The sequence below is a fragment of the Choloepus didactylus genome, chromosome 3 (assembly GCF_015220235.1).
Source record: "Choloepus didactylus isolate mChoDid1 chromosome 3, mChoDid1.pri, whole genome shotgun sequence".
Classification (NCBI taxonomy): Eukaryota; Metazoa; Chordata; class Mammalia; order Pilosa; family Megalonychidae; genus Choloepus; species Choloepus didactylus.
In genome coordinates this window covers 180,057,338-180,069,190 of record NC_051309.1, presented here as the reverse complement: position 1 = coordinate 180,069,190, position 11,853 = coordinate 180,057,338, and the positions used below count along the sequence as shown (strand labels likewise).

The following is an 11,853-nucleotide window of genomic DNA, read 5'->3' as shown; positions in this document are numbered from 1 at the left end:
AAAAGGGTCATGATAAGCATTATAAACAAGGTATAAAGTATGGTCTAGCAAAAAAAAAAAATTCTCAGTTGTAATTCTATGAATCCACTACCTGGATCTCTTTACAGTATAAGCTTCAAAAAAAGGGAAAAAAAAAAAAAAAAAAACAAACAAACACCAGAAAATGGCTCCATATTTTAAAAATCCAAACAAACCTCAAAAACAAAAATATTAACAAAGAAGCAATAAACTAGAATTCTCAACTCTAGATTTGAGTTAGATATTAGAGAGTAAACCAACGCTAAAAAGTTTAGCTCTATTCTTCCAGCTGTACAGAAAACATAAAATTCTCTAAGCAGGAAAAAGAGCTGCTCTATATCCTCCATTTTATCAGGTCAACAGAATTTCCCATAATAAACAGCCTGATAAATACATGTTGAAACTGTGAAGGGAACAGTTTAGCAAATGAAGCATGTAAAAAAATAGGAATATTCCTCTAATTATAGAACATAATTATTAAATGATTTCTGTACTTTTCTTTGTAAGAATAAAAGGTGACAGCTGATGTTCAAAAATGGAAACCAGATAACCAGGCAAAAATCACATTTATCTCAACAGCTCAAAGTGCAAATACAGCAAGTCAGTTCACAAAGTTTTAAGATACAGATTGAAGTATGAAGAGAACTTGATATACAAAATGAAAGTGTAAATACCAGAAATAAAGCTCAAAATATTCAAGTAACTTTTAAAACCTTTACCCTAAAATATTCCATTTACATCATTATAGAAACGCTTTAATTTACTGATGCCAGTAGTGCATTTTGATCAAAAAGGAACACTCAGAGAAAGGGAGAATCACCCCCAAATTGGTCAGCCTCTGACAAGAGTGGAAGTCCTCAGGGCTGGATATTCCTGAATCAGCAGCTTCAGTCACTCACTGCATCAAAGAGTATGGTCCAAACCATGATATTTTGATCTTTAGGCAAATTCTAAAAGACGTTTAAAGTTCAATATGAGGCCAATATCACCACTACCAAGAGCTCTCTGAAATGAGAACTATATATTTAAAAGATTTAAAGACCAATTCCAACTTCAGGCCTGTGGTATTATAGCAAAATAAGAGATAAATTAATACTTCTTCCAGCACTCAAAGGCTTTTTATAAGGTTAGCATGTTGGCCTTTAAAATTTCCTCAAAAAACTGTACCTAAATATATATTTTTTCTCCCTACATATACAGAACTTGTATATAAAGTAGAAAAAGTTTCCACTAGAAAGATAATTAAAGGTGTTAATGCTCTTCGTATCTTTGTATCTTAGCAGCCAAAACACATGCTTATTTCTGCTCCCCAGAAGCAATGTTAGCTGCTAGTTTCAATTCGGGAAAATATGTATCTTCAGGAAGGTCTATGTAAAATGTTTATTCAGTCTTTTTCTCAAACTTCTTCTTCTTTTCAGTGTAGGCAATATACTGAGAGTCTGTTCCAAAAAGTCTGTCCCACCATGTAAATGTCGAAGCATAGTTTCCGATGAAGTTCATGTGGTGAAAATCATGATGCCGAGAACCAGCATAGAAAGGGATGAGATTTAAAGGGTTGAGAGGAATATCATAACCACTGAAATAAAAATGATAAAGATTATTAAGTTAATCAATACAACTCAAATAAATGACATTTTCACTGACAGTCATAAATTTGTTAAATAATTCAAAAAGCATTCCACTTTGCCTAAGTCATTTTATTTCTGACATGTTTACAAAAGCCAAAAATTTACAGAAAAGAGTGCATATTCTAGAAACCACATTAAGAAATATAAAAAAACTTAAAAGAAATTGTATATTAAACACTTAGAAGATGAAAGAGGTCTATAGCAATGAACCTTCAAAAGTATTGTTTCAAGAATTCTTTTTCTTTTCTGTTTCAGAGATGCTCTCTCATCATAGTCTATAACAGTTGTAAATAATGCCCATAATACTACATATGTCCTTTGGGAAAGGTCACGTGAAATTGGTATTAAGCATTAAAAATATTAGACCTTAACAAATTCTTTTACTTTTCTAGACAATAAAAAGTTGGAATTTAACGTACCATGATTAATTAAAATACCAGTGTGACTTCTATTAATCAGGAGAACATATTTAATTTCAAAGAGACCCATTTAGAATACCCTCCTTTATTTATGACTATATATCTAAATTGTGAAATCCATAATTACGCCTGTACAGTACCAGCCCAAATTGCCCCAATCCCTCCCTCCCTTTGAAGGGCTGAGGGAGGAAGGGAAAGAGAGAGGGAAAGGATGGACAGTTTAATATATTAGTTACAATTCAGCTACAGAATATTCTCTACCTGGACTAGAAGCATTAATTTTGCTTTTTTCGTGGTTTGAAGTCATTCTTAGAATCTGCCTTCATGGACATAGTAAGTCCCAAATCAAAATGCAATGAAAGAATAATAATTTTAAAAGAATGAAAACTTAGGATATTAGGCATGTCATTTAAGTAGTCATTTATTATAAATAACAATTTAATACAAAATGCCTCCTTATCTACAGAAAGGAAGCATCAGAAACATGCACCTATTACAGGCTATAGCTTTTATCATTAAAAAAAAATAGCTGAACAATGGAGACTAGAAATACTCTTATTCAGTGAAGACTGAATACTTCAATTTCCTTTTTCAAATAAGAGATGGTTTAGGTTCATTAGAGAATGATAAAGAAATTGCTGGTTAGAAATGCCTGAATCATGGCATTAAACCACATTTTTTAGAAAACCATAAAAACATTTTTATTGGAACATTAATCTTTCAGAAAGGCCTATCTATTCCTAAGAAAGGCATGAAACCCAAAAGCGACAAAGGAAATGACTGATACATCTGACTACATGAAAATTCAAAACATCATTACCACACACACACACACACACACACACACACACACAAAATTTAGAGTTAAAATTCAAATGACAGTTGGAGAGAAAATATATACAACATATATAAGAAAACAAAGCTTATATGAACCAGTAGGAAAAAGACCTATAAACTAACAGAAAATGGGCAAATGGGCATAGGATATTAAAAAGGTAATACAAAGAAGCAAAATATACAATTGGTCAATAAACATACAAATGGATGCCCAGCCTCAATAGTCATGGAGGAAATGCAGACTGGAACAATGAAAACTCTTTTGCTCTGTTATTAAAAAGGTTAAAAAGACTGAAATATGCAGGTTTGGAAGTCTTTTGGGGAGACGGAAAGTATTCTCATACATTCTTGGTGGAAGTGTAAATAAGGAACATTTATAGGGCATTTGGTAGTACCTAAATATTTTTTATTTGTCCAAATAATATATGAATATATTCTCACTGTAAAAATGATATTCTCACTGAATCTTTATATAAACATTTTCTTTTTTTAGTTTCTAGGGTACTAGAATAGCTAGAAGGAAATATCTGACATGGTGGAACTGTAACCTGTACTTTGAAATGTGCTTTATAGCTACTTGCTAAATTGTACTTTGGAACTTATCAACTTTCTATATATATATGTTATACTTCACATTAAGGAAATAACTGAACTTGTGGAACTGTAACCTGTAACATTCTTTGAAATTTGCTCTCTATTTGTTAAACTGTAATTTGAAAATTATCACTTTTATGTATATGTTACATTTCATAATAAAAAAATGTTAAAAAAAAACACGATACTCCCACTGTAAAAATGATAGCACGGATAGGACAAAAAGTCTTCTTGCATTGTAAAAACATCTTTATTATTTGAACTTTTATCCAATGATTATGTTCTGCTTTCTTTAAAATGATAAATTAACAAAATTAACTTCCCCAATTAGTCTACTTAGAAACACAGATAATCTTATGACCATGAAAATAAAGATATTTTGATACATTATCACCTGGATATTAACCATAACTCACCTATGGACATCAATAGTTTCCATCAAACGAATGGTTACCCATGCCCAAAGAAGAATTACATGATCACACAAAAGCAAGATTCCAATGAAAAATCCAGTTCCAAGAATTAGGGTTTCCAGAGGATGTGCATATTCAGCTCCCATTCCAAATGGAGCCTAAAACAAATAAGAACTTCTTAATATATTCTATGTTATTTATACATATAATTTTTAAAAATTATATTGCTTTTATATCTAATGATAATATATCTAGAAATATATATATATATATATATATATATATATATATATATATATATATATAAAAGTAATTCTCAATAAAGATATCTTTTGTACCTACCCAAAAATCAAAAGGTCTAGGGATGTCCTCAATAAAACCTTTTTTTTTTTCCTCAATAAAATCTTAATAAGTATCTTAATGGTTTAAGATAAAAGAATTAAAAAATTGATTTGAACTCTAAATTTGGCCTATGCCTTTAACTTTGCTCTGCCAAAAAAAGGGATGCTTGATACCATGTAAATCAGAATCAATGCAGAACATTCTGACATTGCCAATCTGCCAAAGCTACATCAAAGCAATTCTGATAAAATCTAAAAAAAATCACTTTTTCTGGGAGTCAGCAATACTGTGGAAATGTGTTAAACACAAGAATTAGCGATTGTTTTAGAAGCTTTAAATGACCCTGTCATCACCATAGCCACTACCAAACTCCAGATATCCAATTGTGCCACGATAGTGCTTGGGCCGCAAAGCTGAGAGTCTGAAATATTTCATGCAATTTTTTTTCTTTCAGTTTTCAATTTACCATGAAATTTAGATAATGAAAAAAATGTGTAAAACTGGTTGTGTGTGTTACGTTCTTAACAGTCATGGCAAAGGAAAAGGAAATAAAAACATAACTGACAATATTTTAAAATGCTCAGGTAATAATAATGACATTCTGCTGCCTTAAGAAAATAAACATACTACATATACTTCTGACACACCTGAAAATCATGATGAACTTTATGAATATATTTATATATTCTTTTGTGGTGTAAGAGCCTATGCAGGAAATAGTGCCAGGTGTCCTCAATCACTGCACAGCCAAAGCATCTCGCCAGAAGATTATACCTTTAAAATAACAATACAGTAATGAATATGAAATACTTTTTACTTACACAATCTAGAATTTACTCTGCATGAGACATTACATAAAACCAAATACCCACTTACGAGCTTGATCTCATTGGATATATTGATCAACTAATTCTCAAAAGCACTAGATACAAGATGGTGACATGATATGACAAAGTAGATCAAAGAAATTGACCATGATACTACATTGAAAAAGGACTTGATAAAAGAGTAGTAACAGTAAAATCATTGCTGTTTTCCACCAAAGAAAAGGACATAATCTAAGTGTGATAGGTAAAAATTATTTCCAAATAGACATACACAGAAAAACTCTATTATATATAGAATATATATTACATAGGAAAAAAATATATATCCATATGTTTGTGTATCTGTTACTTAGGCAATGTCAGCTACAAATAGGTGAATACAAATATTTGAACCCAAATACCTGCACTCATATATATTTCTGTCTATATGAACACAATTTTTATAAACCTCACGAAATATTCTCATTTTTTATTCATTTTAGACTTGAAATGTAATGATTTTTCTTAGTATCTTTCAATACCAGTTTTCTTGTGTTCAATATAAGCATGTGCATCTATATATGATTACACAAAGAATGCTATGAAAATTTCTGATGTCAGAAATAACTCCTCCAGTAAGATATTACATTAGAACACAGGAAGATTTAAATTGGATAAATAAACATGACTGAGTATAAACACCGAATTTTTATCTACATACCATCTTGGCATTGTTTCCCAGTCATAAGGAATACTGAAATACTCTGTAAAATAATAGGTTCCACAAATCAAAGGCAGCTGGATACAAAAGTGATTAAAGAGAAGCACTTTAAAACATTTCCATTGGTTTTCCCATGTTTCTGGTTTATCCTGTAGAGAAAAATCACAATATTTAACATTAGCCTCTGTTGTCAGTAGTTTAATTAGTTAATTTTTTCTTTAATGTTTATATGGGACCTTAATCCTATGTTATGGTAACTAAGGCCCAGAATCACAACACCCTTCCCGCCTCTTACAGTCTTCACGATTACTATCACTACTCGAAAAAAGTGATGAGATTGTTACAAACTCAGGCAAAAAAGATTTTCAAACAGACTCAAGGAGAGCTACAGAGTGAAGAACCCGGCAGTCTGCTGCCCACATGTCATTCAACACTTCTAAAGGAAATTTTAAAGAAGGAATGCATTATGGTAAGATCACCATTAGCTTCCCCTAATTGTTGAAGAGGTTGTACATACTAGCATTAGAAGTCTTTATTGCAGAAGTCACTAGACGCTTCCAGCAATTCCGAGGCATTCATTCCAAGAAAGTAAGCTCATTTTTGTTTATATACAGAGAAAGAATTATACTCTCTGAGCTAGAAGAAATTCAGAAATGTGTTCAGTGGTTCCAAAAGAAGTGAGAACTATTGCCTACAGATGATGGTCACAGATACATGTCGAAATGAGAAAGGTAAGATCGATGTACTGTGGCTTTGATAAAACTTCATCAGAATACCAACTAACTTGGCAAACCATATCATAAAACTAATTTTATTAAATTTAAGGGACTGCACTTAAACTTTGTTGCTAACAAGCAAAAGTGCTTTTTGTTTTACAAAAAGATGGTAGTGATAAGTAAAAGTTACTACTTTGTTTTAAATGTCCTTAGATAAAACTTCAGAAAGCTGCCAGTGTCATTCACTTTTTTTTTTTTTATTAGAGAAGTTGGGGGGTTACCAAACAATGTAGGATAATGGCAGCATCATTTTAACTGAACCACAATATCCAAAGCATGGGACACACTGCTCATCAGCAGAGGCTCAAAGAGGTCAACCCCACTGCCCAGAACCACCATGTAGTTATTTGTAGCAGAACTTGAACTATCTAAAATCTAGGTCTCTAAAAATCCAAATCTATTCTTGAAATTAAGAGTTATCATCCCATTGAACTGGGAATCAATCCAGAGACCCAGGCTCTAATCCCAGGGCAGCCACTGATCAGCCTCCAGTTAGCTAGCTTTGTGATGCTCACAACTCAGTTCTCTCAACAATAAAATGAGGGGATTATTTATAAATGTCCTTCTGTTTCTACACTGAATATTATCTGACCTTGGTCCTCAAAACCTCGAGTTTGTGACTAGGGACAAGTAGATAGAAGATTCAGGCTTGGGCTGACAATGGCATTGTTTCCCATAGAAACTATGTTAAATAGACTTTTAATTTGCTGGCTGATTACACATCTAGCTAAAGAAATTGCCACAAAAAAACAATCGACTATAAATAATAAAATTACATGGCATACCGTTTTTAAATTGTACATAAATTAGTTAGAAAGACAGTTAATCAAAAACATATCTAGTGCAATATCAGTTTACTCTATTTTACTTCTTTATACATAACTGTATCCTAATATGAAAGAATGTCTTTATCAGGGCCATAGACTTCAGAAAGAATGTTTTAGTATATATCATTAATGAAAACTTTCTGGAGAATTATTAAGATATAGGACTTTTTTTTTTTTTTAAGAAACAGATCCTTCAAGTTCTACTTTATTTCTTTTTCCCACAGCTAGTAAGCAAGTGCATTAACTGTCAAGCTGTCTATTCTCTTTGAAAGCAGAAAGGGATTTAATCTATTTCATCAGCAGCAGCAACAATTTCTTGTACCTTCAATGTTAGTGAGGGTAACTGCCTTCAAAATACATCAGCCCATAATTCACATATACTGATTTCTGTTGTTTTTAAACCCCTTTCTACTGTGAAAATTTGCACTGATTTACCACTGATAATTTATTTTAATATCAAAGAAAGCTCAGGGTGGACTTTAAGGGTTTTGAAACTCAAAAGAAAATCATGCTGAGTATAGACCCGAATTCATACAACCCAGACTTTCAATCTCTGATGATTATGACATTTGCTAATAAATAACTAGTTGTAATCAACTAGACAACTCCTTGTTCTTTCTTCTGCCAATTTTAAAACCACTCATATAACTCGACTGACAAGAAGTCTTCATCTCTCCGGAAAGGTTACCACAGCTGACCAATGAGGCAACTACAGCAAATGTACGTAAGGGCAATGAAGTAGGACAAGCATACTCTTGCCTTGCCAGCCATATATATCAGCTTTATAAACAAACCAATGGGTGACACCTGGCAGCCAAAATCACCCCAAAGAGGCATTAAAACTTAGACATCCAAACTGAGTTCTGCTTTTCAAAGCCGAGCCTTTTATTAAAGCATTTTTGGAACTTTTGTGTCCTTAATTTAGGATGACAGGATACTCTCCTCTGTGCCACATCCCTTTTAATTGCCTCCCCTTTTTTCTCTTTGTTCCTCCCTTCTTTGGCTGGGAGTCCACAGTCATCTGATCTCCTGTACTTCCCCAGAAGAATCAATGTTAGAACTTGCTTAGTGAGACTCACTGACAGACTGAGGAGAGCGAATGTGTGCACTGACTGCCCACCTGGTACGTCCTCAGTGTGTGCAAATTACTCTCCACAGATGAATGCTCTCCGTATGTCTACTTTCTATCAAGACTATGTGCCCTTGAGATTTAGTTTGGCATGAATCTTTAGAAAAGTAAACAGCAAGCATTTGAAACTATCATGGGTTTACCAAGGACTGATAAATCATCTCTGTAACAAGCCAGTCCAGATTCTTTCCTGGTAACTATGTCAAACTCAACAGCCTACCTTGTAGTAGAGTTCGCAATATTCCTTATGTCTATAAATGAGAAGGAGCATCTTATAAATCTCAACATCTTCTCATGTTCGTAGTGGGCTCTCAGGAAACATTTAGTGCATTGAATCAAATACTTTGAAACTAGGAGCATCACCTCCTTATTCAGGATGACATAAATGCTGCAGAACTACTCATCATATATTTAGGAGGAAAAAAAGCCCCACAACTCCATAGCCCTGATCAAGATCTTAGCATATCAGCATACACTTAGATGTGCTGGGATATAAGGGGTTAGGGTGAACTGCAAGTAATACCCAAAAATCCAGCTAGTTAAAAAATTAAAATGTTCAAACCAAAACTAGTTATATCTACTTTAAGCCCAATTTAACAAACTATTCTTGGATGAGTATCAATAATGATCCAGGGCCACCAGCAACATGTAGCTACTGAATACTTTAAATATGGCTGAACTGAGATGGGCTGTAAGAGTCAAACACACACTAGAGTTTGAAGACTTAGTAGGAAAATAAGGATGTAAAATATCTCATTAAATATGTTTTTATTTTCATTACCTGTTGAAATGGTAACATTTTAGATTTATTGGGTTAAATAAAAATGTTATTAAAATTAATTTTACCTGTTTCTTTTTAATTTATGTGTTCAAGAAGAAAATTAATTATTACATATATGGCTCATATTATGTTTCTATTGTCCAGCACTAATGTAGGGTGTCTCAAAACAAAGTTATATTCACTTTTAAAATATTCAACATTAATTATAGAATTTCATTTCAAGTTCATTATACTCACCTTTTGAATTTTGTACTTTTTCATGTAAGGAATAAATTGAAACAAAAATCCAGGTAAACAGAACAAGAAATAAATGAACTCATGAACTATAAGGGATCCCCAGGTTGCAATCTGGAACTTTGTATAATTACTCAACATGGAATTCCAAGCATTTTTAAATGGTTCTTGCAGAGGATTCTCAGGAAGAAGTGAATCGACATACTCCACAGCTAAGGATACTGAACTAAGGATGCTGACACTTTCATTTGTTGCCATTTTTCAACTCTCTTCAGATTGCTGTATAATTCTCTACAAAATAAATAAATTAATAGATAAATAAGCTAAAACTGAAAGTGCAAGAAAATAATTTTTTAAATGCATTTCCTGATAATTTTTAAAATAACAATTACTAAAAGAGTACCAATTCCTCAGGTCCTAAACGTGATTAAAAAAATCTATTAGATGTCATCATCATCTCAATTTGTAGACATTGATTTAAAAAGCAGTACCTTAAAGAACAACAGTGAATAGGAATTTCAAATTATCTTTTTGTCAGTGGTATAGACTTTGAGAAGGAAAGACTCAAAACTTGAGGCTGGAAAGTTTCCCAGTGATGCCCCCCTCCCTACCCCCTCATTCTTATTTCAGTAATATGCTGATATTCCCCCATCCTTACATCTAACCTCTCCACTAAAATCCAGATTCTGATTATCAGAAAGTCTACCAGCCAGCTCCAATTAGACTGTTCAGAGGCACATCAAACTCAACATTTCCAAAAGTTCAGCAACGGCTTCTCTCAATCCCTGTCCCAAAACTCTCTGCCTCCTTTAATTTCTAACTTGGTGAACTGTGCCATCACCTACCTAGTCCACTCAGAATGTTCAAAGTCTCTCCCATTTCTGCTGCTTCTGTTACAAGCCTTCAAATTTTCACCCAACTTAGAGACACAGTTTAGTTAGCATTCAGGAGCTTACTCTCTTTACACCAGAGAGAAAAATGGATGCATTGTTGTCAATTGAACAAAGGCAAACATACAACCTTAAAAGATGAGGACAGGGAGGGAAAAAAAAAGTCTCGAAACCTAATTTTCTGTTCTTTTGCTCTTCCCTGGGCAATCAGACTAATTGGAAACTATAAAGGATGTCTGGGCAGTCTGCTCTGGAGCAGGCTGACTAGATCTTCAGAAAAAAAGAAATTTAGCTATTTGTGGATTATTTGAAGTTTAGGTGTATCTGTGTACTATCGGTGTCTGTCCTTTGGCACATCACCTTAGTTCAGCCCAGATTGAACCAGTTCCCCTATTTGCAGGCCTTGCCTTGCCTCCAGCTTGCGCTCCTCAAACCCAACCTCTACAATACGATGCAATGCCAGGATCTATCTGAAGAGCCGAGTTAACCCCCCTCTTAAAACCCTCAAAATCCAAGGAGTGCCTCCCCTAATACAGACCAAGGGCTTAAGCGACACACAATAGGCCTTACCAGACTCCCCCAATCTTCATCTCTCTCCTCTCTAACAAGATCTGACCACTCGGTGTTCCTGCTACCTCGTTCCTCTCTGTCCACGGAAGCAGCATTGCATGATGATAATGTCATCCGCTCCAACTCCTATTCATCCTCCTGTGATCTCCAATCTCCACCACCACCAGACTCACAGCACAGAAACACGCTGCAGTGCTTTCCTTTTTGTAATCTTCCATCACGCTATCACACTGTGCTGTAACTATCTTAGTAAGTCCAGTGACTGTAAACCCTTAAAGGCGAAGAACATACCCCCGCCCAGTTCCATTACTTAAGATTCCCACCTATAGGAAGCACCCGTTACTTTCTTCTTGAACAAGTACCTCAAGGCCCACTAACTTCACAAGTCTTTCACAAAATTACTTGGCGGTCACTAACCCCCTCCCCGCGGGTACCCGCGTCCGCACTGGGCCCTGCGCGCCGCTTCCACGCCCTGACCCCGCTCACCTGATCCCGCGCAGCAGCGGGTCGGATTCCGCCCCCTCCCCACTCCCACGGTCCCTCACCTGGACTGTCGCGCGGGAGCTACGGGTCACCGTCAGACTGGCGCAGCCAGGTGCCGCAGCTTCGCAACCTGCCTCAGCGGCCCGGGGGTGGAGCCGTAGGGGGAGTTTGGCAGCTCCCTCTGTTATTGGCTTAAGAGGGTTCATGCCCTGCCCTCCAGACGCTGTGATTGGTCTGTGCGGTGGCAGGCATGGTGTGACTCGCGTAAAAGTATGTCTGGCTGTCGCAGCGATTGGCACCGTGAATGGAGTGAGGATAGTGAGACTTGGGCGTCCAGCCCTTGCATGGCGTCCAGCCAATGGATGGCGTCGCAACGCTTCTGGGG

The 11,853-nt window shown here is 35.1% G+C and overlaps 1 protein-coding gene across 2 annotated transcripts; it reads right to left on the bottom strand.

The window, feature by feature from the left end:
- Window positions 1-567: 567 nt before the first annotated feature.
- On the bottom strand, window positions 568-11,628 carry MSMO1 (methylsterol monooxygenase 1). 2 transcript variants are annotated; one of them, XM_037830962.1, is made up of 6 exons: window positions 11,531-11,628; window positions 9,529-9,816; window positions 5,779-5,927; window positions 4,899-5,025; window positions 3,913-4,067; window positions 568-1,594 (listed from the first exon to the last, which is right to left on the bottom strand). In XM_037830962.1, exons 2-6 carry the CDS (start codon window positions 9,781-9,783, stop codon window positions 1,399-1,401), a joined length of 882 nt encoding a protein of 293 aa, XP_037686890.1. In that variant the 5' UTR covers window positions 9,784-9,816; window positions 11,531-11,628; the 3' UTR covers window positions 568-1,398. The 2 variants fall into 2 exon arrangements, with proteins under 2 accessions (XP_037686890.1, XP_037686891.1); XM_037830963.1 differs by lacking the exon at window positions 11,531-11,628 and adding an exon at window positions 11,472-11,491.
- Between the last annotated feature and the right edge of the window lie 225 nt (window positions 11,629-11,853).

Excerpts from the sequence above, each read along its gene's own strand:
- MSMO1 (XM_037830962.1), bottom strand. The coding sequence starts at position 9,783 with ATGGCAACAAATGAAAGTGTCAGCATCCTTAGTTCAGTATCCTTAGCT. Across the intron at positions 5,928-9,528 it reads AAAAGTACAAAATTCAAAAG|GATAAACCAGAAACATGGGA; the intron begins GTGAGTATAATG and ends TTTTCTCTACAG. Across the intron at positions 4,068-4,898 it reads AAGTTCATCATGATTTTCAG|GCTCCATTTGGAATGGGAGC; the intron begins GTGTGTCAGAAG and ends TATTTGTTTTAG.